A 27,082-nucleotide genomic window follows, 5' to 3' on the forward strand; every position below is an offset into this window, starting at 1 on the left:
CGTTAGGGTACATCTCCTACAATTACAATCCTGGATGAAAATTCTGAAGAATTTAATTCCAACACATCCTAGTAGAGGGCACTAGTTTTGAGGAAGAAATATTTGTAAATTAGAAAGTCTACATCCTACAGCCTAGAGTAAAACAATGTTCCCTTCATTGTTAAACAGAGACCAATGTTAACATGGTCTCTGTTAAATATCATTGAATTGAATAATAAAAAAAAATCTAATTAGGCAAGAACAGTTAATTCGGCAGCTTCATAGAGTAGAATGAATTATGCTATGAGTTAATCTGAAAAATAGCTGTAGCAGGCTAGTGAGATATTTCTCTTATTGTTTCTAATTCATACACCCCCCCCCCCTCCATTTCAAATAATGATGATGAAGCCAAGACTGGTCAGCATAAAATTACAGATATTTGTATGTAAATGATCTAAGCTGCCCTCTTTATCAACTTATCTTAGTTTCAGTATTTTTTTCCCCTTAAATTCATCCAGAAATTATCTGTGAATGCAACTGTCAATGAACATTTTATCTTTGAAACTTTAGAACAACTCAATGTTCTAAATATCATTCACAGGTTCAGGGGTGGGAGGAAGCTCCTACTCTATACCTATAACAAATGATTTATTGAGGACCAAGAGCTCTATTGTAAATTATATGCTTTCCATACTTAAGATCTTTAGGCATACCCAGCTTCAGTGAAGAATCTGGATCTAATATTAATAAGGGATAAATATCTCAGTGGTCTGATTTAATCAGTTCTTATCAAGTAGTTCCTTCCATAATCCGCCCTTCAGTTTTAAAAATCTTATTCTTATTTTAAGATTTAAAAAAAGTTTAAGATTCTTATATAAGAATCTATATACCTGTAGTAAAGGTATATAGATTCAAATAAAATAGATATAGCTCATTCTAAATCAGCCTTGTGTCTATCAGGTATCTTCCAGGTATGTTGAGACTACAACTCTAAGCATCTCCATGCTGTCCCATCATACCTGGAAACTAGCTGAGAAAGGCTGATTCTAAATTGTTCAGCAGAATATGCACATGAAGAGGTATAAAAGGTACAGAGAGTTTTGTGATTCCAGGACAAATACTTTCCTATCAGCAAACCTCAGCACCATTTCACTGGCTGTGTCTTTAGCCCTGGTAGCTCTAGTTTTGCCCAGAATACTACACAAACTCTTTTTACTGTATAAGTAAGTGTGGAACGACAAGGTGCGCACTGCTAAAACCTTTTGACAGCAACTAGTTTTGATTAAGTACCTTGCTGTGCTGATAGCCTTCATATGGCCACATGAACATGTGGCTGCTTGTATGAATTAAGAATTTAAAAGATGTATTTGATGATTCCTGTGAATTATTGACATCTATCCTACATTACATACTAATTGGTTGATGTGCAGTGACAGAAAACATATAAGCAACAAATCCTTGACAGAAGTTTCATCTGTGTCTTTTTCTAATCCATTTGGAACTATAATTTACAAGAGGGACTCTATCTTCTTTTTTCCCTTCCTCCTTTTTCTGTGCCTTCAAGTCAGTTTTGTTTCCTGGCACCTACATGAATACATCCATATAGATTTTTTATTAGTGGTTTGCCCTTGCCTCCTTCCTAGGGCTGACAGAGTTTGACTGGCCCAAGGTCACCCAGCTTCTTGGTCTCCCAGTGCCCCTAACCACTACACCAAACTGGCTTGCTATATTTATTAATCATCTGATTGGAGCATAGTGTGTTGAGAAGGCTTCAAACAGTTAACACTTTTTTGTTTGTTTATTTTATTTTGTTGTATTTCATTCATTATTCAGTCAAACTCTTGGACCTCAGATTGGCCATCCAATTTGTGAATAACTTTTTGTATTATTCAGAAAGAAAGAACAGGTGATGGAGGACTGGGAAGTTTCCTAAATGTGGATAAACAAAGAAGAGAGGGCAGCCACTGAAAACCAGGAAGCACCAAAAAAAAAAAAAAAAAGTTAATGGGGTTCCAAGTGCTAGTGAAAAGCAATGTTTATTAATCAGGCCTAATATACTTTGGATACATACTTTTCTTAAGGACACTTTATAAACTTGTTCTTCTGTTGTATTGAAATTATTTCATTAATGAGGCTTGATTCATAAAGAGACGTCCTTCATTGGCATTTGGGACTCCATTGCTTCCCTTTTTTGCTCTAAATTTAGGTAACAAAGAAGTGAAGACAGTAAAATATTTTCTAAGCACCTCTTTTGGAGTATTCCTTCAAGGCTTTGTCCACTAGTAAGTGAATAGTTTTGGGTTTTATTGGTTTAGTTTAATTTAGTTTGGGGGTTTGTTCTAAAATTGGACAGAATCATTTTCTGTAAGCCAATTGATTGGTGCTGAGCAGTTCTCCCTCACTCAGCAACACTGTCACATTTCATTTCTTTAAAGTATGATTTTATGATATCTGGCTCGTCTCTGGAGACAGGAATGTGCATTACTTCATTTGTTTTAAAATGTGGTAAGCCACACTCAAAAGTGTGGGAGCTCTTCCTATGGACTGGACTGAATGAGTTTCTGTTCATCTTCCCAAATCTCATCCTGGTTACAACATACGCAGCTACTAGGCCTCTGCAGAAAATCTTTCTAGCTACCGCCAGGAGATGAAGGGCAGGGAAGAGAACAGGAGAGCCCTTTATATGAGCTTCCTTTCACTTGTTTGACTTATGACCTAAGTATTTGTTTCTAGTCATCTGTTATATCCCTGGGTATGTTGGAATTATTTTCTGCCCTGAACTTTATATGTTTACTGCAGAAACAGCAGTAGAACTACATCAACTGTGATTCATTTCATCAGATTAGATCATTTCCCCACCCAAAAATGATAATAATCCAGCAACACTGCAAAATCTCAGGATACATTTTCCTATTGCCTGAACTTTATATTTAAAACTCTGAACTTTATATTTAAAACTCTGTAAATGAAACAGTATTAACTTACTTAAAAGATTAATGTATTATCCTCTGCTTGCAGTCAAAAAAGATTCAAGCCCAACTGAAGGAGCTTCGCTATGGGAAAAAGGATTTGATATTTAAGGTGAGTTTCTCACTTGAACTGGCAAAGATATTTGTTTAAAGACAGTGCAACGTTAAAGTAATCTGACCAAATGGTTTATTCCTCTAACACTGATGGAAGAAAATCACAAAGTGTCAACATACATTTTCAAAGGGACTTGGGGAAAAATGAAAGGTAAATTTGATTTCTATGGTACATTATCCAAACACTCATTTATTTCAGCTTTTTTTAACTGAGAAAATGTTCTCATAAGGCAAATCTTCCCAAGAAAGTTCAACCAATGTATTGTTGAAGGCTTTCACGGCCGGCATACGATGGCTGGTGTGGGTCTTCCGGGCTGTGTGGCCGTGTTCTTGAAGTTTTGTTTCCTAACGTTTCACCAGCACCTGTGACCGGCATCTTCAGAGTGCAGGAGCACAGACAGGAGCAGTTCTCTCTGTGCCCAGGGTGATGTGACCCTTCTGTGGGTATTTATAGAGTTCTGTGGGGGGGGAAGAGGAGGGATGGGGTGTGTGTGGGGGGGTTGAGTTACTGAGTGGCTGCTTGTTTTGGTGTCAGAATCTGTGTGTATCTTCCTGGGGATTAGGCAGGGTTTTTTCTTCTACTGAATTGTTAACGAGGGGCTGCTGGGGGTGATTAGCAAGTTCATTGTGTGAACTGTTCACATGTCCTGGTGGTTGAGCTGAGTTCCTTGACCTTTTGCAGGCTGTATTTTTCAGGATTGGTAGCCAGGTTTTGTTGATTTTTAGACTCTCCTCTTTTTTATTGAAACTGTACTGGTGTTTGTGAATCTCAATGGCTTCCCGGTATAGCCTGGTATAGTGACTGCTGGTGTTGTCCAGTATCTCTGTGTTTTCAAATAGGATTTTGTGTCCAGTGTGCTTGAGAGCATGTTCAGCTACTGCAGATTTTTCTGGTTGCTGTAGTCTGCAGTGCCTTTCATGTTCTTTTATCCTGGTATGGATGCTGCGTTTTGTGGTCCCAATGTATACTTGCCCGCAACTGCATGGTATCACCCTGGGCACAGAGAGAACTGCTCCTGTCTGTGCTCCTGCACTCTGAAGATGCCGGTCACAGGTGCTGGCGAAACGTTAGGAAACAAAACTTCAAGAACACGGCCACACAGCCCGGAAGACCCACACCAGCCAAAGTTCAACCAGTTTAAAACTTTGAAAAGGCTCTTTATTTCACATGTAAAGCCTTCTTCCAGTGGGATTCTTTTTAACATTGATGATGATGATGATGATGATGATGATGATGATGATGATTTAATTAAGATTGTGCTACGTTGTGAACGTTTCTTCTGCCCATTCTACATTGTGTATTGGTGTGATTTTTATTTAATCTTTGTACCATGGATGTTTTATTTTGTGCCATAATGTTTTATGTTTTTATCTATTACCAAGACTCACATCCTTGTGGTGGTATAAATATGAAAATTATTACACTGTTGTAAATTGGGTTCATAGGACATTGGTGTCCCATGAAACAAATCTTCTTTATATAAAATGAGCATATATGCTATATTTTTTTTAAAAAAAATAGCTGCAGTAGTTAAAAAACTGACATAAGACAAATGTGACTTTTTTGTTTGTTTCCAACTATTATTGACAGTACAGGACATATGTTTTAAAGCATTCTGAAGCTGATTTTATTTTATGAAAGTAGTCCACTGATACAATGTGATGAGGGAAAGGTCTACAATGTGTTTTATTAATGGACTATTAAAAAAAAAAACTATTGTCCTTTTTTCCTTAGTGGAAAGAAAAATATGTATAAAACATGTTAACTAGTGTCCTTACTTTAAAAGTCAAGTCAGATGATATATCTTTTTGTTTTTGTTTTAATAAGGACAGCACATAAGGATCAGATATCCCAAGCTGAGATCCTAATTCAGCTTGTCCCCCAACCTATCTCTAATGTGCATTGCTTAAAATAATTTATTTTAATGCATTATTTTAGGTAAGGAAAAGTATGTACAGGTGCAAGTTCCCTATCCCTGTCAGAAGTGCGGGAGGGACCACAAATTAAGTGTTCCATGCTAGAATCCTTTGAACGTGCAATATGATTCTAGCATCTAAATCGGGGGGGGGGGGGGGATTAGCTCTTAGTTGTCACCAGGGAAGCCAAGAGCAGTATTAGTCTAAAAGAATTTCTCTGTGTTTGCATTCAGCATTCAATGGGGAGAAAGGCATCTTATCTACTCTTCAGAGCAGTGCTGTTGGAGGTCTGATAGCTTTTATGTATGAGAGAAGTGGGGGTGGGGGGCAGAAGGGGAAATGGCTGCCCACATGTAAGAGACAGATTTAATCCTGATGCATCCAACCCTTTTCCAGTATTCCCATTGGTAAAGTGGGTGAATGTTTTCTAAATATTTGGTTCCATGAAGATGTAAATGCATAACTATAATTATGTGGTTTGATGTTATTCCCTTATGTTTTTGGTTTTGTCTGCTAAAGATCCACTGATTTTTGTTCCTGGGGTCTTCAGGGCCAAAATATTACTATTAATATGTAGTGGATAGTAATGCATATTTACTCCCTTCATATTTATTTTTACAAGTTAAAAGCATATAAAGGAGGAGGAGAGTGATCCTTAGTGGCATACTTAGTGCAGAAAGGGAAAGTTTTTTTCTTCTCTTCTTGTGCTGTTGTTGAGCCAACATTGCCCTCATCTGGTGCAGCCAAAATGCTTTGGAACCCTCCCCCCAGTAATGGGAAGCCTTTTTTCTAAAATTTCCAGCCATAATGGTTTGACTGAACTGGGGAGCAAAGAAATAAATATCACCTATGCTAAATTTCCAAAAAGGTTTGTGTTCTCTTTCTCTTTCTCTCTCTCTCTCTCTTCCCCCCTCCCTCCCTCCCTCCCTCTCTCCATGCTGCACATTAAGGGACCATCTCGTTCAGCCCTTAGTTTCACGGTTCTGATGTATAACGTGTGTGTGTTTCATAAGACAGCCTTAAATGATGAAATCCAAGATTTATCATATCAGTTGTAGTTGGGCTTACTGGTTTAAGAAATGTAGCCTGTGTGCATTTTAAATCTTTGTTATGCAGCTGGCAGAGTTATAGCCTGGCTTCTGTCATCTTCATGTACGCTAGCTTGGTGCTGGGTGCAACTAATTTTAGCTGATGAGAAGGCCCTTAAGAGTATACAATAAATGTTTATTGTAAGTGATCATAATAAGCACATTTATTTTAAGAAAGGCAAAGAGCTTTGTAACCAATCAATTCCTTATATGTGTTATGTTCCATTAGAAATATTCTTAAATGCCATGCCTGAAATCCAAAGAATTGTGAGTGGAATACTCTTTTCCAACACTTTCTATTATACATCTTTGTATCTACTGAAGAAAGTATCTGGAAAGTTGTAGGACTCTCCATAGCACTGTGTGACTAGCACAGGATTTCAGCAGGCAGGGAATAAATATATAAACTAAGTCCTACTTCCCTCTCTTTGTGCTTCTACCCAAACCAGAAAAGACATGGAATGCACAGAGGGAGTTAATAAATAAATTATTATACTTGGTAGCTGAAATTAGAAAATAGGGAAAATATAATAAGAACTATTTTGCATAACAATGAAATAGTATAGCACTAACAGTTAATTCTGAAAAAGCAGGTATGAGACTGAATGAGGCAGCAATCGTTTATTTGTAACTGCAAGCTCCAAATCTTAGCAGATGGATATATCTGTCTGAAAAGTCACTTGTCCAATAGTTGGCCAAGTACAAAGTTGCCCCCCCCCCCTTCTTTGCAGGACTGCAGAGACTAGGAGTAGAAATGAAGCTTCTCACCCTGTCAATAACTGTTTTCTATTGCAGAGGGACTCTCCTGTCCACTTTTCCCTATTACAGTGTGGATTAGTTATTGAGGAACCAAATAGACTAACCATCAAAGATAACCTCATGTACCCAAAGACTTCCTCGGCCTTTATGGTAGAGTGACAATGAAAAGCACAGATTGCGTCAATCTGAGAATCAGAATCTGAGTGAGGTAGCCCAGAGGACAACACTTAAACTTAAAGCAAAGGGGTCTTGTGTTAAGCCATTGGCTGATCCCATTACAAATCCAGGTTATAGTAGATGGGATGGGGAACATTACTCCTTGATTTACTGGTTTTCAAGCTTTCTGCCTCCAGGGAGCCTTTTCCCCTAAACATCAAGCTATCACAAATAATATATGATATTATATAAAAAATTAGCATTATATTAAAAACTACCAGCAGATACAAAATTAACAAAGGTTGCATTCCATGTGATAGTATGGAATCTAAAAAGAGAAATGAATTGGCTTTTAAATGAAACAGGTGCAGGGACAAAAGTAATGTTATACAACCCAGTTTAGACAACCATCTTTTACTGGCAAGGCTCCTTTTGGAAACACATTGCATTTGTAACGCAAGTGCTCCAGCCTCCAGAAATCTTCAAAGCTATTACATGTTCTAGGTTTTCTTGAAGTAGATGCTGTTAATCCCTACTGATATACTGAGATGTTCTAAGCTCTTTTTTGAACTGGAAAAAAAAGTCTACAATCTCAATGCTCAGTTTATATACTGTATGTGAGTAGAAGAAATTTAACTCTCCAAAAATGTTTCAATGAAGAACATTTCAGCAAAGTGCTGGTAAAGCTGAACTGGTGTGAAACATTAACTTAAACTCTATTAAAAAACATACATATATACAATCTTAAAGTGTTGCATTTTGTAAACATATTTAGATTCCCATCCCCACCCATTATTTCAACACTGACCTGAAAGAATTCCTGTATCTTTGAACATACAATACTGACAATTATAAACTAGCTTTTTTTCATGACAGGATGACTGCAATCATTAATTTTCTCACTGAGAAACCCCAAAAAACATTTGAGAAGCCCAAAGATTTCTAAGACTAGCTTTTGAAAATATGGATGGCAAGCTGCACTGTCCTCAGAATATTTTTTTTTTAAATAATGTTTGTTTGTTTTTTCCCCTGAGCTTTCTAAAAGAATGTTGAAATAAATGAATGCTGGATAAAGTTCTCCAAAGCCTCTTCTTAAATATCCCCCAAAATATTAGGCCTGTTAAGAAGAGACCAAACAGCTTAAGCAGTGTACCTCTACCACTCTTATTTACATTATTTTGAGAGGATTTCCTAAATCTGTTTGGAAAGAAATGGGAAAGGAAGATTGACAGAAGCAAGTCAAGTCAGGCTTAACTGATATGGCTTTCCAAGCTAGATAAATATGCATTTTTCTCATTTTGAAATGTATCTCCATCACTACATGAAATCACCAGTCTGCTACATCCAGTTTATTTTGTTCAAGAGCATGTGGAATAACAGTTTGGTTTGTTATCCGGTTTTATAAAAAACAAAAGAAGCTGTTGCCCATTGCTTTGCATGCAAAAGGGGGAAGTTTGGGAAATCTACATTGAGCTGATCTTAGGTAACAGGACTAAAAGATTTAGAGTACTATTTAGAATAAAGAATGGCAGGTTCCTACATACATGATCAGAAATAGAAATGAAAATAGGATATTTGAAAAAGGGACATTGGAGAAAATCCTGCATTTATTTCTCTAAAATTAAGTAGGCATCGTCTCCTCAGAAGGGTATGTGGCTGCCCCAAAATTTCATTTTGTTCTGTTAAAGGGTTTAAAAAAGAAGTTACAGATATTTGTAAGTTTCTTATGCTAATGGACGGGATCTTTAGCTTCCTAAATTTTGCCTCTGATATGGATCTGCACAACCACATATGCACCCTGCACCCTTAAACTGCCAGCTGTACTCTAACTAACATAAGAAAATTTTGCCTGAATTGCCAGCTACTGTAGCTCTCTTTGACCAACTCTCCTGCTGATATGCCCTTCCAACTTCCTATGCCAGGAAAGCAACTGCAACAGCCATTGCATTGCATGTTCTCAGCTTTGCCTCAGTAAGGTCTCTGCAGGTTTGGTCAGAGGTCTTTCTCAGTAGCATACTGGCTGTAAGATTTCTTGACATGTAGAACTTCACTAGCTTGAAACATGGCAGGAATAATAATAATAATAATAATAATAATAATAATAATAGCAGCAAAGTAATAAAAAATGAAGAAGCAAAAGTACTCTGGGACCTTAGAATTCAAACAGACAAGCACCTGCCACATAACACTCCAGACTTAACAACTGTTGATAAGAAAGACAACAAAGTCTGCATAGTGGACATTACAATACCTGGAGACAGCAGAATAGAAAGTACTGGAGAAAATCACAAAATATGAAGACTGGCAAATAGAAGTAGAATGACTATGGCAAAAGAAAGTAAAGATAGTACCAATACTAATAGGTGCCTTAGGTGCAATCCTAAGAAAACATCTGGAGCAACACTTGAAGACCATCGGCATTGACAAAATCACCATCAATTGCAAAAGGCAGCTTTACTTGGAACAGCTTACATCCTGTGACAATAACTTTTTAACAACAGCATCTGCCTATCTCAAGTCTTTGGGAAGGACTCGATAGGTGGACAAAAATGCCAAATCCAGTCTAAACATCTGGCTGACTGTGCAACCAACCATAACAACTACTTATTTTTCTTTCCCTAAGCTACCCACTTTATTGCTTAGAATAAGGAAGAGGAGGAGGAAAAGAAATCCACCAGTGCACTATTTCAGCTTTTTTGCAATCAGTTAAGTAGCAGGTTCCAAATGATTCATTTAGGCTATTTGGGAGCTAGGGTGAAATCTTTTTACCTCAAGTGACTGGGGAAAAAATGATGAAATGATGTATTGGGGGACTTAAAAATTAAAAACTTCAGTGGATAATCAGGGAGTTCATTGAAAGAAGAATAGTTTTGTCTTGGGTTTTTTAAGTTTCTGATGGGTTTCAAACTGCATGTCAGTCAGCTGTTAGAACTACTGTGCTTCTGTGAAGGACCTGTAATAGAAACTGCAGCAGACCTTATTGAGGCAAGGTAGGGAAAAGGATGGAGGGGCATTCCTGCCTTTGTGCAGTAGCCAATCAAAATGCAGGGGTTTGCCTAGAAGAAGGTAAAGTGCGCCCCCACCCTAACTGGACAGCAACACTTGAGCCAGCACAAGCCAGAAAACACTATATTCAACTTGGAGCAGGAAAGTGTGGACAGAGATCATATTTACTGGGGGCTGGGGGTGGAAGTAGAAGATATCAACACCCATGCCTGCTGTCTAGAATTCTTGGCAGTCTGTACTCATGGCATGGCAACCTGGCAGGGCAGGATGTACCCTGAGTCAAGGCAAGCAGCCTTTGATTCAGTCTGAACTGAACTGGATTACTGTTGAATTTAGCCTCAGCTGAATCTTGTGACTGAGTTTGCAACTCATTAAACATTGCTAATATTAATCTGTTATCCTGCCTACTGATATTGCTTCTGTAAATTCTAATAACATGCTTTCAGTGTACATTACATAATATAAAACAATGTGACTACACTTATTTTTTTTCAATATTGTTTGATAGTTTACAAAGTACTCTATTAATATTAACTGTACATCTTTTATATAAATGGATGATTATTTGTAAAATCAGGAAATGTGAAAAATAAATAGGGGACGTGTTCAGGCTTCAGTGGAAGTGATTTGCTCTGCTGGAAACAAATAAAAGTTCCTGATTATATTGACAAACCTAATTTTACAGAAAGAAAACTCATTTAAAGCAAACTAGTAGGACCAGGTAATAAAGTTCTTTTCTGTGCCAAGCTTTTACTTAATGCACCAATTTTGTTACTTCTTTCCCTGCTTCTTGCATAGCTAATAAATGCTTTGGATCTCAAGAAATTATCTTTTAACCACAATGCAAATTATGAAAGAACTCAACTTCCAGTTAGGCCTGTCTGGATCCACTCTAACAGGATTTATGGGACTTCTATATGGTTGCTAGAAACAACTTTCTCCTATTCCCACAACATCCATTTAGCCTTCCAGAAAAATATGCCCATTGCTGGGGATTCTGCTGAATGAGTATGGTGTATGATGATAGAATAAAGATTATTCATTAAATTAAGCAGAAAAATATGCCCTCTCTGGGCCTATGATCATCTGCGAGGTGGTGTCATAGTGAGCAGAGGATGAAAATGTTGTAGTGCAACTCATGTAGTTTGCAGAATTATCCTGAAACATCTTTAGGAGTTACAACAGTTCCGTGTTTTCCATGCAGTGAATCTTGCCTCCTGGATAATATTGTCTATTTCGTAGGTTCCCTCTTAAATAAAATTGATATTATGAAGCATAGTGTTCAGTGCCCATAGTTTAACCCAGAACTAATTATATAAAGAATGGTTCTTAGTTTAATTAATTTCTGTTGAAATTAAAAAAAAAAAGGAAAAAAGCATATAAAGCAAACATTGACTGTATACAGAGCCAAACCAAAAGAACATGCAGCAATTCCCATGATTATCCTTTCAAATACCCAATCCTACTTAGTTTCTGGATCTTACACCTTAGGAATAATTAATTTGAATAATTAATACTTTGAATCAAATAATACTTTGAATAATTAATTCCTTATTTTACATTTAAAATATCTGGGCATCTGCTTTATAGTTGTAGGAACGTTTTATTGAAAAATATAGATACAAACTTTGGTTTGGTCATAATACTGTGGCTGGTTGAAGTATGGTAACCTGAAAAATTATTCTTGTTCAAAAGGGTTAGTAGCTATAGATAACACAAAGAGGAGTAAGGATTTTTGGAAGACATGCCATTTAGTGTCTTCATCTTTAATTTATTCAGGCTAGAGTTTATGGTCTCTTGGAAAAGGCTACCACTTGCATATGTCATTCTCCAGATGGATTCATAAGACTATGCCACAAATGAATAACCAATAATTGAGAATATATGTACCTCAAGGGTGAACTGTTGGGTTCTTGGTATTTCCTGTTTCCTGCTTATTTGGCTGTTGGCTGCTAGAGAGGATGTATTGTGCGCAATTTGTCTCCTCCCTTGACTGGTTAGATAATTCCCACCTGTATACTGTATAAAATACATAAATAAAGATCAAGGAAGGAGTCATTTGGATTGCAGAAGGGTAGAAGTATAATTAATAAATACATGATAAATAAATATTTGAAAAGTGAAAGATTATTGGATCCAAAAACAGCCCTGTGAAAGCAATAGAATGAATTAGAATTTGTAAGCTTTATGCATCCCTAATATCAAATGTCAGACTCAATGTATCACTGATAACATTAGTTTAGGTAACCAGGATCAAATGAAACTATGAATTGTGGCCTGCCAAGTACTTTACAGTGTAAATCAGCAGAAATGAGGGATTTATCATAACTTTGGTTTGTTTTCTGTCTGGGAAGCTGTCAAAATTTTAATGTAGTCAAATAATAATTTGTTTAGCAAATAATAAAATATTTCCCCCCTCTGTGATCAGGAAAAAAAAACCCTGATATTTCCAAAGATTTGCATTCTAGTACCCAATATTACCTAATAAATTCATTAGTCTCCACTATAGTGACACTTTAAACTTACCAAATTGGAGCAAATTGGACCAAATCAGACATGACTTTTCTTATATTATTTGATATATTTGTTTTTCTGACTAACAAAGAGGCAAACCCATCCATTGCATTCATTATATACAGTGCAACTAACCCTTTTTTTTAATTTACTCTAGAATAAGCCCACAATTCCTAATGAAATTGGGATTATTTTGCAAGTTTGGAAAAACACAAGTATCAACATCTGGCTGACTATGTCAAGACTCAGAAATGAAGCAGGGTCAGGTTAGCACTGAGATGTGAGATCTCCAGCAAATGCCAGGGTAGATTGGTTTTGTTTTATTTTTGCTCTGGTAGTTCCTTGATTAGGGTATTGTTTACTGCTTGATTGAATGCCTGGTGATAGTCTTGGTGTTAATGTCTGCTTATCTGGGTGGTGATTGCTGGTGAGGAGATGTTCTGGTCTTTTGTTTTCCTTTTTATTGTCTCTCTTGAATAGTGTGTAGATGTTATTTATCTCTATGTGCCTGTTGATGGCTGCCTTGTCTGAATACTAAGCTTCCAGGAATTTCCTCGGAATGAACTAGAAAATACAAAAGAAAACAACCCCCCCACCCCCACCAACACTGCCAGGGCATGCCACAGTGTATAAACAGAGAGCAAACCCCATTCCACTCTAGCACTGAAGATGTTACCTAGCCAGGTAACAAAATGTTTGCAAGAGAACAACCAAGCTCAGAGAGCCCCAAGGACTCCACAGTTCAACCCTGAGCTCCACATATTCGCTTCTATTGGTAAATCAGATTGACTCTATTTTGTTTTTCCAGGTAAGTTTCTTTTTGTTTTAGCATTTTGGTGTTTATGACTGTCCAAACATGGGGATCAAGTTCATTCTTTGTTATGCATTTTTAAATCCACATATTCATTAATCAAAACAATTCCAAAATGAGGTAGTTATCTTTACTCCTCTGAGCTTTCTATTTCCCTTTTTCAGTAATCAAATTAAAAAGAACTAAATTCAAGATTTGGTTCAATCCTACTTGCAGAAGCTCCATTCAAAATACAGTCCAGATAAGTTAGAAAAAAGCATTTGTGGTTCAGAGTATGTTTAAAAAATAACTTTATTGTGGCTTAGAGTATGTTTAAAAAATAACTTTAAACTCCTGCATTCCGTCCTTATCCTTATTTCCAACACCTTTCTCTCCTTCTACTGTCTACTTTGTAGTTAAATGTTAAAGTGTCAGATTCTCAGGGCACAGACCTATCTGCTTTTGTTTTTGTTTTTTTAATATATGACACTAAGTGTCATTTATGTGGATGATGCTATTTACATAATACGATTATATCATCATTACTGCGAAAGGTCATTGACTTTAGGGTGCGTTTATGTGATGTTCTTTCAAGCATTTTTGTCCAAAAAGTAAGGTCAGATATATGGTTAAAAATACATAAAACAGAATAATTTTTCTCACTGCATATACAAACACACACAAGGGGAAAAAAATCTGTGAACAAAACATGGCAAGTAAAATGAGTTTATTATGTCAGTTCACTGCACTAACACTATTTTAAAAATTTATAGAGTTTTTAGATATAAAAAAGAGGAAGTGGATATTTTCCCCTAGTGAGAGAAATTTCACAGTGGTGAGTTTGTTGAAGATGAGAAACAGATAAAGAAACTCCTGGCTAAATCCAATATGTTATCTTAATAACAAGAGATGTAAGCCTGAAGACAAGGATCTAAAGCATATTATATTTTTATTGCCAAACTGCTGTTAGCATATTGTTTGGCAGAGTAAATACTGAAACCTATTTAATTCAGAATGGATATGGATATGCTGAAAACTTCTGAAATGGCAGCTGCTTGTTACAAAAAAATGTCCTTAACAGCCCATCTCTTTCTCAAACTTTCTATTTTCATCAAGAATGATTTATCTAGAAGAAAATAACCCGTTGCCTTAGAATTTTACAAGTTGAACCTGGAAATCATCTGTCAGGACAAAAATGGATTTTTATTTTCCTCAAGGTAGAATTGAAATGCTCATTTCTTCAAAGTAATAAAAGGAACTCAAGAGTGATTCTTGAAGCTGGAGATAAAACATGGTAATGTACAGTTTACACTGTTAATATAGTTTCTAAGCCCCAGCACTGATATGCTACACTGACTCTCAGTTAAATTGTTTGTAGGAAGAATGCTCACTTACCTGTTTCTGTTCAAAGCTGCTCTTGGTAATCTAGAATTAGATTACATGACCAAAGGAAGGCACAGCTCCTTTACTTTTGGCAGCTGTACAGAAGAGACAAGTTATTACCAAACACATAGGACAAGATACATCCAGTTTAAATAATTTGATATATGGAAATATGTTTGACGTTGGCATTAGATTCGTTGTTATATACAAGGACACATGGTCGGGCAAGTAATTCACAAAGAAACAAGGTACTGGAGGACTTGATGGACTAATTGAAAAACTTCATTAAATCTGATCTGACCCACAGATAAGGATGTCAGATTGCAATCTGAAATCTTTTTCTTTAGGTGTTGTTTCATGATATAAAATTGTTCATATATACACACACACACACACACACACACACACATACACACACACCCTACTATTGTTGTTTGTATGTGCACCTCAGTCTCCCCTTCTTCTACCAACTTTATAACACATTTTGTACAACAGGCAACGAAACTGAATGAAAGTTCAAGGTAAAAATAATTAGAGGAACTACTCTCCTATGTGTCATGTGCAATGACAGCTTTAAAGGTATGTTAGGAATCTGTCCCATCATCTTCCAATCAAAAGACAGGACTGTGTGTAGTTTTTGCTTGGAAAAAGTCTCCACTGCTAATCCCAGAATGTAAAGGTCTCTGGGAATCATCAAACCCTGATATAACCCAATGTAGCCTGATTAATCATAGCTCATAGCTCCTCCCTAACAACACAAGTAACAGAAAGAGTAGCAAGGCTGAGCAAGTCTTGCTTAGGAGCACAAACCAAGAATCAATGTATATTATAAATTGGAGCTCTGGGGGTGCTTGAGGATCAGGACAGCTATAAAATATTTGATTTGTGACAAGCTATTTCTGGTGCAGGATCTCATTTTGATTTTGTGTGACTTCTTGTTTGTACAGTTCTGGGCTGCCTCAGCACCTTTCCAAAGATTTTCAGCTGTTAGACAGTGGTCTCTTTCCTCAGTAGAGAAATGCAGAATCTAAATCATACAACAGTGACAAAAACAGGACACCATGGCTTATGCCCCTGGCCACATAATATTTATCTAGTTAAGGGGATAGGCTGATATTTTATTGAACTATCCATAAATAATTTGAAACCATCTAAGGAAAAGAAAAACATACATGCATAAATGAATAAGTTCTATGAAATGTAGCTTGGCTGACTGAAGGCTCTTTGAGGAGAAACTTCAATCAAGGAGGCGAGAGGGGAATCTTAAGTTTAATTAAATTGTCCTCTTCTCTTTATCTCCTAAAAATTACAAAAGTGCCTCAACATTCTTAAGACAGCTGAGGGGCATCAACAGGAGCTGTGGGGAGAAAAAGGGATGATCAAAAGTAAACTTCTACCCTGTTCCATTGATGTAACACACACACCCCCATTTAAGATGAATCATCTATCAGGGGAGGAATCCAAAGTAAAAATAGTATGCAATAGGAGTTTGTATATATGAAAAAATTCTTCCATAAAGTTATGTGAAATGTATTCTCATAAGATTTTGATATTTTGGGGAAGACTGATGCCAGATCCATGCTTTGTCAGAGGGAACAGTTAATTTTTTGTATATAGAGTGATGGATTTATTTACTTCAGGTATATTGAGAATAAGGTGCTAACCTTGAGCACATCAAACATATGTACAATGCATTTACCAGCTGTGTTAATGCTTTTATGGTTTCAGATCTTGTCTTGAGGAGCAAATTAATGACACCAGAAGTTGTACTGCATGCTTAATGGACTGCAGTAAAGAAAATATATATATTTACTCTTGGGTTTTCTTTGCATGCTCATTATATACAGTGAGTTTCATTAATTCCTCAGCACAAGAGAGAGGGGGGGGGGGGAAACTTTGATATGGGTTTGCCTGCTGTTGCACATAAATGGTATATTTAATCCATTTGGGTAAGGGTACATGCATGAAAGCAGCATTCTGAACACATGTACGATGTGGGCTGAAGAAGCACTGCAATGCTGTCCATGATGCATTATTACATAGCCCCATCTGTTTATAATGCAATTTATTTTTAAAGCACACTTAAAACCAGTCCAGGACACACATTTTCAGGCTGATCCTCATTTTGTTTTTATTTTTCTCTCTCATACGTCCTGTCTTTAACTGAGACCTTTTGCATTTTTTAAATAAAAAATCATACTTAATGACAATAATAATGGGATTCAAAATGTGGAAAATAAATTCTGACATCCCTTACCTTTCCTTAGGATTTAAGTATCCAAAAAGATTAGAATCAGACATAATCAGAGTCTACAACTAGGAACCAATAGCTTTAATTTCTTGTGCACTTCTAAACTGTCAGCCTTTTTTTTTTTTCCCAGTAGAATGATAAAATATTTTGGAGAAGAAAGTTTAGTATAAAATATCATATAAGGGTTTTTAAACCTGTTTCAAAGATGGACATCTAATAAGTGCACTTCCTTTACACTGAAATATAAGTATGTGGCTGTTCAAACTCTGATACTGGGAGTCCAGTGGCCTTCAGTAAAAATGTATATGCAAAAAAACCAACAACCTTTCATCTAACAATTATGGAGGGCAACAGGTAGCAATGAAAGGTACATTTTGATACCATTCTGTGGGAGCATGGTTTTCCCATTAGAAACCAGTGGGTGGCTGCCCATTTTTATCTCAGAATGTTTATACATTATTAGAGAGCCAGTTGGTATATTAATTAAAGTGCTAGATTGAAACTAGGAGAACATTAGTTTTAATCCTCCCGTAGGCATAGAAACTGGCTAGATGACCTTGTGCCAGGCATTCTCTCTCAGCCCAGCTCTCCTCACAGGGCTGTTATTGTGGGAAAATATGAAGTGACTCAAATGGGAGCTGTACTCACTAAAAAGTTATCTCAGAACAACAAAATCACCAAAATCTACCTTCCTCTCAAAAAAAAAAAAAAAAAAAACTGCAGGGAGAGAACATTTTAGTTCAACTTTTATACAAACCTGTATTGGCACAAATACAGTGCCAATACAGCTAAGTGATTTTAATGTGTTCTATTTTGTTTTATAGACATGATCATTTAAAAAAGAATCAGTATCCTGGATTGGATTTGGGCTGGGGACATCCAGGTTCAAGGCCTCATTGAACTTGAGTTGTTGGCTCTGGGCCAGTCAATCTTCTCTGGTTGCTCTGCTTCACATGTTTTTTTGTGAAGCTAAAATTAGGGAAGACCTTCATGTAAATTGCCTTACAATATGCCCTCAGAGAAAAAAGGGGGTTAAATACATTTTTAATAAAAGGACAAATAAAATCAGTTGCACCAAATATAAGTTGGTGCAACTGTTGGATAAGTTGGATTCTGGAGAATGGAATGGGGAAAGGGAAAGGGCTATGCAGACAGAAGAGTTTTTCACACAGAAGAGAGAGTTACAGTTCTAGTGCTTTGGATTGTCCAAAAAATGTTGGTATTAATTTCATTTTCATTATTCAGTGCCAATGAACTTATGTGAATCTCTGTGAAACTTATTTCCATCAGAAAGTTGAGACCATACCTTTGTACTCAACTTCCTCACTTTAGGCCCTCCTCCTCCTCGTCTCCTCCTCCTCCTCCTCGTCTCCTCCTCCTCTTCCCCCTTCTTTTTCAGCCTTTAAAAATGGTATGAATTTCAGACTCAGCTTCCAAAACTAATATATGTTCTGAGTATTTGAGTAATAGTGTGTTTATATATTTTCACTAAGGAAAACAAAAACAAAAGCAGAATCACTAATTTCCACCACATTCAGATATTAAGGCTTACTTAACCAAACACATAGCCATGAATCATTACTATTTTAGCTGATGATGGAATTAAGGCACAATTTTTTGGACCAAGATAATCCCTGAAAGCAAGATGTTCTGTCTGTTGAAGGCTGGCTACATTATTATAATATAAAAGAGTTTATAATATTTATATTTTTTCATTATAAAAAGACCAAAATATTTACTGATTTTATCTCTTTTAACTCTTGCTTGATTCCTGTTTATCTGTCTCTTCACTGGGTTTATTTTTAGACTCCACTCTTTGAGAAGAGATTCATAAGGCCATAAACAATCAAGGGATAGAGTAGAGAAGGGTGAGGAATTTTTATTTTTATTTATTTATTTAATTTATATAGCTGCCCATCTCACATTTGTGACTCTGGGCAGCTTATAATTAAAACATAAACAATACCAAAAAGCACAGAATAAAACAGCTACACAAACAATATAAAATATTAAAACAAATAAAAACAAGAAAAAACATGTAATGCAATCACTGGATGAACACAGTAATTCAAGAACAGTACAGCCATTTTATGGGTTTCATACCATTCTCTGAGCCCCAAGCCAGATGGCAAAGCCAGGTCTTCTAGAAGGCAATCAAAGTTTGGGCCAGCCTGACCTCAAGGGAAATGATGCTCCATAAAGTGGATGCAGCAGCAAAAAAGGCCATCCTCCTGGCTCTTTTCAGATGATGCATTCTGGTAGACGGAACCCACAACAAGCATTTTCTGCCAGAACTGATGGGACAGATAGATATCACTGGGGAGAGGCAGTCCCTCAACCTGGCCTATAACCTAGACCATTTTTCAAAGATATTGCTTTCAAAATAATGTAACATAGGTGCATCATTTTAAAATCTTCCTCTGCAAATGAATAAAAAAATGCAAATGCCTGCATCCGTTGCTAAAAAGGCCAATGCTGTCTTAGGGTACATTAACAAGAGCACAAAGTCTAGATCATAGAAGCAATTGTTTCAATCTCCTCTCTGCCCTGATTAGGCTCCACTTGGAATACTGTGTCTGGGCACCACAGTTCAAAAAGGCCATTGACCAACTGGAGGAAGATCAGAGGAAGGCTACCAAAATGGTGAGAAGTCTGGAAACCAAGCTCAAACAGCCCAAAGCACATCTACCCTAGCAAACAACACCCAGATAAGCAGTCCGGGGGAGGGGGGGAGCAATATCCTAATCAAGTAACCTACAAGGAAGAAACTACACTCCAACCAAGATTGGTGGGGCAAGCTGTTGTATATATAAACAGCAAACTTCCCTTTCCCATGCACTGATGATATTACCTAGCCTGGTGATTAGTGCCTGTAGGAAAACAACCAAGCTCAGAGAATAATAAGAATCCAATGGAACTAGAATCAGTGAGTCAAAACTATGAGAAAGTAAGTTGAGGCTAGCAATTAGGAGGAACTTCCTGTATGAGTTGTGATAGATTAGATGAATGAAATTAGATTAATGAAAAGATAAGTCCTCTTTTGCTAGAGGCCATGAAACAGATGTTGGATGGTCACCTGTCAGCAATGCTCTAGTGGTGCTTGCACTGAACAGGCGGTTGCATTAGATGATCTCTAAAGTACCTTCTAACTCTATGCTTCTATAATAAAAATAAAAGGAGAAAGCATCCTTGAATCATTTCTCAATATATATTTAACCAAGGGGGAAGCACATCATTAATATTATCCATGATTTAGGAGTTGCATAAATCATATCAATTCAAAGTACATACAAATAAAAACCCAAGATAAATTGAAACCTCCTTTGAAACTGCCAAGAGACTATATCAAAGGCCTCCTCAGCATCCCTACGTTTGTCTGTCAGTCAGATCTTGTCTTCTGTGAGCTAAACAGGAACATCAATTATAAATTTGCTGTTGTCAGAATCTGGTCAGCACTGTACAAATCCAGCCTTAGCTGGATGTGATATTATGGGAAGAATGCAGGTAGTCCTCACTTAATGTCTACTCATTCAGTGACAGTTCAAAGTTATGATGCCGCTGAATGAGTGGGACTTACGAACAGTCCTTGTAGTTGTGGTTGTCACAGAGTCCCCACTGCCGCGTTATCTGGGCACTTTGTGACTGGCTCGCAACTGCAACGTCACAGCAGCCTGCAGTCATGTGATCGCCATTTGCTACCTTCACTGCTGGTTTCTGACAAGCAAAGTCAATGGGGAAGCTAGCAGGAGATCACAAATAGTGACCACATGACATCCTCACTGAATGACAGCACAGGATTCACTTAAGGACAGCAACTGGAAGTGCTGAAACTGCCATTGCTTAGCAGCACAGTCATGTGACATTGTGCTTTATGGCTGCATTGCTTAGCAATGGAAATTCTGGTCCCAATTATTGTCATTAAGCAAGGACTACCTGTACCCCATAGTCTATAACCAAAAGTAGTTGATAAAATTCTAACAACTGCACCTATCAAGGAAATGGATCTATCATTAGAACAGATAGTTCATCCCTGCTCACCTTGGGAATAACCTTAACTATAGTTACCTCACTAAAACTAAAAAGGAAGAGATTATTTTAAAAGGTTTCTCTGTGGGCCAATATGCAATAACATACCAATATGCTGTATGTATATTTATACCAATTACCAGGAAAACCACAACTAGGAGTCCTTTCTAATTTTATAGATTTAATTGTAGTGAAAATGTCTTGAAGTAAAAGAGATGAGATTAGTTACATGATCCTCTGATAAATATACAGGAGCAAACCCACTTTCTCTAAAATTGAAACTTATCCCATCTTCCGTTGATGAAGAAGTAATATTATATAGCTAAGAATAAAATAGAATATATAGCTAATAAATAGAATATATAGCTAATAAAATAGAATATATAGCTAAGAATAAAATAAAAAATAAAAAAGAATAAAATAAAATCCAAGAATAAAATTCCCCTTCATGGATCACTGCCTTCTCGTGGCGAAGGGGCTTGCGTAACTCAGTGAAGCCATGAGCTATACCATGCAGGGCCACCCAAGACGGACAGGTCATGACAGAGAGTTCTGACAAAATGTGGTCCACTGGAGAAGGAAATGGCAACCCACTCCAGTATCCTTGCCAAGAAAACCCCATGGACAATGTTAAAAGGCTAAAAGATATGACGCCGGAAGATGAGCCCCTCAGGTCGGAAGGTGTCCAATATGCTACTGGGGAAGAGCGGAGGGCAATTCCAAGTAGCTCCAGAAAGAGTGAAGGGGCTGGGCCAAAGCCGAAAGGACGTTCAGCTGTGGATGTATCTGGAAGCGAAAAGAAGGTCCGATGCTGTAAAGAACAATATTGTATAGGTACCTGGAATGTAAGATCTATGAACCAAGGCAAGCTGGATGTGTCCAAAAAACATGAGATGACAAGACTGAACATCGACATCTTGGGAATCAGCGAACTGAAATGGACAGGAATGGGTGAATTTAATTCGGGTGACCATTATATCTACTACTGTGGGCAAGAAACCCTTAGAAGAAATGGAGTTGCACTCATAGTCAATAAGAGAGTCGGAAAGGCAGTAATGGGGTACAACCTCAAAAACGACAGAATGATCTCAGTCCGTATCCAAGGCAAACCATTCAATATCACAGTCATCCAAGTCTATGCCCCAACCACTGATGCTGAAGAAGCTGAGGTTGACCGCTTCTATGAAGACCTACAACATCTTCTAGAACTAGCACCAAAAAAAGATGTCCTTTTCATTATAGGGGATTGGAATGCTAAAGTAGGAAGTCAAGGAGTAATCGGAATAACAGGCAAGTTTGGCCTTGGAGTACAAAATGAAGCAGGGCAAAGGCTAATAGAGTTCTGTCAAGAGAACAAGCTAGTCATAGCAAACACTCTTTTCCAACAACACAAGAGACGACTCTACACATGGACATCACCAGATGGTCAATACCGAAACCAGATTGATTATATATTTTGCAGCCAAAGATGGAGAAGCTCTATACAGACAGCAAAAACAAGACCAGGAGCTGACTGTGGCTCAGATCATGATCTTCTTACTGCAAAATTTAGGCTTAAATTGAAGAATGTAGGGAAAACCACTAGACCACTCAGGTATGACTTAGATCATATTCCTTGTGAGTACCCAGTGAAGGTGATGAATAGATTTAGAGGATTAGATTTGGTAGACAGAGTGCCTGAAGAACTATGGATGGAGGTCCGTAACATTGTACAGGAGGCAGCAACTAAAACCATCCCAAAGAAAAAGAAATGCAAGAAAGCAAAATGGCTGTCTGATGAGGCTTTACAAATAGCTGTGGAAAGAAGGAATGTGAAAAGCAAGGGTGAAAGGGAAAGATATAAGCAACTGAATGCAGATTTCCAGAGAATAGCAAGGAGAGATAAGAAGGCCTTCTTAAATGAACAATGCAAAGAAATCGAGGAAAACAATAGAATGGGGAAGACTAGAGATCTCTTCAAGAAAATTGGAGATATGAAAGGAACGTTTAGTGCAAAGATGGGCATGATAAAGGACAAAAAAGGCAGGGACCTAACAGAAGCAGAAGAGATTAAGAAGAGGTGGCAAGAATACACAGAAGAACTATACAAGAAAGATCTTAATGTCCCCGATGTCCATACTGGTGTGGTCACTGACCTTGAGCCAGACATCCTAGAGAGTGAAGTCAAGTGGGCCTTAGGAAGCATTGCTAACAACAAGGCTAGTGGAGATGACAGTATTCCAGCTGAGTTATTTAAAATACTAAAAGATGATGGTGTTAAAGTGCTGCACTCAATATGCCAGCAAGTTTGGAAAACGCAACAGTGGCCACGGGATTGGAAAAGGTCAGTTTATGTTCCAATTCCAAAGAAGGCAATGCCAAAGAATGCTCAAACTATCGCACAATTGCACTCATTTCACATGCTAGCAAGGTTATGTTCAAAATCCTACAAGCTAGGCTTCAGCAATACATGAACCGAGAACTACCGGATGTACAAGCTGGGTTTCGAAGAGGCAGAGGAACTAGAGATCAAATCACCAACATTCACTGGATCATGGAGAAAGCACGAGAGTTCCAGAAAAATATCTACTTCTGCTTCATTGACTATGCAAAAGCCTTTGATTGTGTCGATCACAACAAACTGTGGCAAATTCTTAAAGAGATGGGAGTACCAGACCACCTTACCTGTCTCCTGAGAAATCTGTATGCGGGACAAGAAGCAACAGTTAGAACCGGTCATGGAACAACCGATTGGTTCAAAATAGGGAAAGGTGTACGACAAGGCTGTATACTGTCACCCTGCTTATTTAACCTATATGCAGAGTACATCATGAGAAATGCCAGGCTGGAAGAATCACAAGCCGGAATTAAGATTGCAGGGAGAATCATCAACAACCTCAGATATGCAGACGATACCACCCTAATGGCAGAAAGTGAAGAAGAACTAAAGAGCCTCTTGATGAGGGTGAAAGAGGAGAGTGCAAAAGCTGGCTTGAAACTCAACATTAAAAAACTAAGATCATGGCATCTGGACCCATCAATTCCTGGCAAATAGAAGGGGTAGAAATGGAAGCAGTAACAGACTTCATTTATTTGGGCTCCAAGATCACCGCAGACGGAGACTGCAGACATGAAATTAAAAGACACTTGCTCCTTGGGAGGAAAGCTATGGCAAGCCTAGATAGCATATTAAAAAGCAGAGACATCACCTTGCCGACAAAGATCCGCATAGTCAAAGCTATGGTTTTTCCAGTAGTAATGTATGGCTGTGAGAGCTGGACCATAAAGAAGGCTGAGCGCCGAAGAATTGATGCCTTTGAACTGTGGTGCTGGAGAAGACTCTTGAGAGTCCCCTGGACTGCTAGGAGGTCAAACCAGTCAATCTTAAAGGAAATCAACCCTGATTGCTCATTGGAAGGATCGATAATGAAGCTCAAGCTCAGATACTTTGGTCACCTAGTGCGAAGAGAGATCTCTTTGGAGAAGACCCTGATGCTGGGAAAGATTGAAGGCAAAAGGAGAAGAGGACAGCAGAGGATGAGATGGTTAGATAGCATCACTGAAGCAATGAGCATGAAACTGAGCAAACTCAGGGAGGCAGTGAAGGACAGGAAGGCCTGGCGCAATATGGTTCATGGGGTCACGAAGAGTCGGACACGACTTAACGACTAAACAACAACAACAAGAATAAAATTGAAATAAGTATTGATTAATGAGTCGGGAATCTTTATATGCCTTCCTACTTCTGTCTCCACTAGATGGTACAATATTGCTTAACTTGCTTAAGTCTATAGCCAGTCATTTATTCAATTTCTCACCTTTTCCTTTTTATTGTTGCCGTGTGCATCATCATCATCATCATCATTATCATCATCATCATCATCATCTTGTTGTAGAAGTGTAAAGTTTGTTGTGTTCATATATAGCAGAGACCAAAGATTTATATCAATCAGAGATTGATGAGATGCAGAAATCGTCTATATTTTTTCAATATTCTTCTCTAAAATTTAACTTTAGCCAATTGCTTTGGTTTTGTTTTGTTTTGTTTTGGTTTTGGTAGGAAGTATACAATAATGTAGCCTTGAACAAATGCTTTAGTAGGTTGCCTTCTCCAATGGATCATGTTAAGTCTGTTTCTTTATCTATGACTTGCCCGTCATGACTTCCCTTTCTGCACATGGGTATAGAGGCCCCTTCACCAGTACAAGTTAATGTTCCATGAAGGGGAAGAAATGGTTTTCTATTAAAAATTTGAAAGCTACTATTTAATTTCATCGCTGAATCATCAATGTATTATTTTTTATAATGGCCCAGAAATAATGCCTACATTCTGCATAAAATTCCTAACCTAAAATGCAAAGTAAACAGAAATAATGACAAAAGAGGGATAGAAGACATAGAATCAGAACTACATACAGATTTTCAGTTGTTTGCATAATAATGGATATACAATAAGTGGGTTGGTGGTTTCTATCAGTTCATACCAATTAATAGGTTGACTACAGGTTGCTGTGATTTAAAGAAGCCAGAGTTTTACTTGAGAAACCTTTTGATATTTAGAAAAATAAAAACTTTAAAAATCTTTGCTAAGTTAGAACTACCCTCCTCCCACCTCCTTCATTGTTCTGTAGCTTCTCTGAATGTGGCTGTGTGCATTAAGGAAGTTATTACCTCTTTAATGAACTGAGAAATCCAATTTAGAAACTATATCTTGCCTGCAAGGTGGCCTTAAGTTTCTGGACTTAGATTGGAAGTTAATGGGATCTTTAATACCTAGCTCAAGCTATTCTGTGTTACAAGGTTAGGTAGATAAATTCAGGTTGAGTGGATGCACCAGTTCTGCAGCCTATCTGAGCTGTTCTGTGAATGACCATAGCAAGAGGAGACCTTCCAGCTTATTTTGCAACTACTGCTATTATTGGAAAGTCACAGCCAGTGTTGTAATTAACTCTGCAAATGTTGTAGCATTGCTTCTTACTTGCATTTGCTCTGATTGGGACCTTGCATATGCCCTAAGAAACAGTAACAGAGATAATTAAGATACTGAAAGATCTTCAGAGCTGTCAAGGAGTTTTTAGAATCAGGTATAGGCCAATGGGGCTTGAAAGCAAAGAAGAATTTTTATCTATCTATCTATCTATCTATCTATCTATCTATCTATCTATCTATCTATCTATCTATCTATCTATCATCTATCTATCTATCAGATGTATACATAGATTGATATAGACAACTCAAAAACAGGTAATCCCATGACTTACAAAATACAAGAACAGAAAAAAGAAACTGAACAAGGGAGAAGGAAAAAAAAAAGTCTAAGTATCTGCTGAATTGTAAGATTTTGGAGGGATGGGTAACTCTTGCTTTGAAATAAATATCTCATTTTCAAAGAACTGGACCCCTTTGTTTCTTCTTGATCCTTCTAAAACCAGTGAACTTGTCTGAACCACAGAGATGTGTTCTTGGTACGGTCTCTTAGCTCTGGGCATATGAATGGACATTTATTTTCTTGATGTGGAGAAAAAGTGGCCTACCAAAACAACTACAAAACTTAAATCTGAAAAGATGTGTTTTGTAAAAGAACTTGGAAAGTAAAATAGGGGCACAGGAGGAGAACAATAGAACATGAAACTTTCCTGTAATCAGTGTGTGATGAAGTAATGTTTGCAAGGGTGCTGCCCCATGGGCGAGCTGAAGCATAAAAATTCACACTGACAGCAACAGCCACACCTGCTATTTTTACCTTTGGAGTCAACGTGCTGAATGGAGCAATCACTACTTCTAACAGATTTCCTTCATCTTTAAGAAGGTAGCCTGTATTACCATTTTCAGATTGTGTCTTTACTAGGGGAGGGAAAGAAAGACAGAGGAAAGCAAGCTATAAATATTGAGTCTTTAGATTATTAATTCTGCTCTGATTACTGAAACAAATCTCTTACAGGCAATTTACCCAGTTCCGTGCAGAGTATTCCTGAAAATTGATTTATTCAAATCAATTCTTAAAGATTGATTTAGAACATATTTGAGGCATTGAACTATAATTCCTTGGGGTTCTCCAGATCGTTCAGTCTTAGTTATTTTAAGAGACATGTATCCAAGTGAACTATTAATATTTTAATTATTTAGATCACCTCTATCCTGTTCTTTTTTA

At 37.4% G+C, this 27,082-nt stretch overlaps 1 protein-coding gene across 1 annotated transcript in view; it reads left to right on the forward strand.

The window, feature by feature from the left end:
* The window catches only part of LUZP2 (leucine zipper protein 2), a 368,157-nt gene that overhangs the window by 273,538 nt on the left and 67,537 nt on the right, over positions 1–27,082 (forward strand). Inside the window, exon 7 of the mRNA XM_088145088.1 lies at positions 2,998–3,060. Coding sequence (XP_088001214.1) covers positions 2,998–3,060 — 63 coding nt within the window. The remainder of the gene's footprint in view (positions 1–2,997; positions 3,061–27,082) is intronic.

This window comes from Python bivittatus, unplaced genomic scaffold (assembly GCF_059951505.1).
Source record: "Python bivittatus isolate LINGU-HERP-01145 unplaced genomic scaffold, Pbiv_v1 ctg000480_np1212, whole genome shotgun sequence".
NCBI lineage: Eukaryota > Metazoa > Chordata > Lepidosauria > Squamata > Pythonidae > Python > Python bivittatus.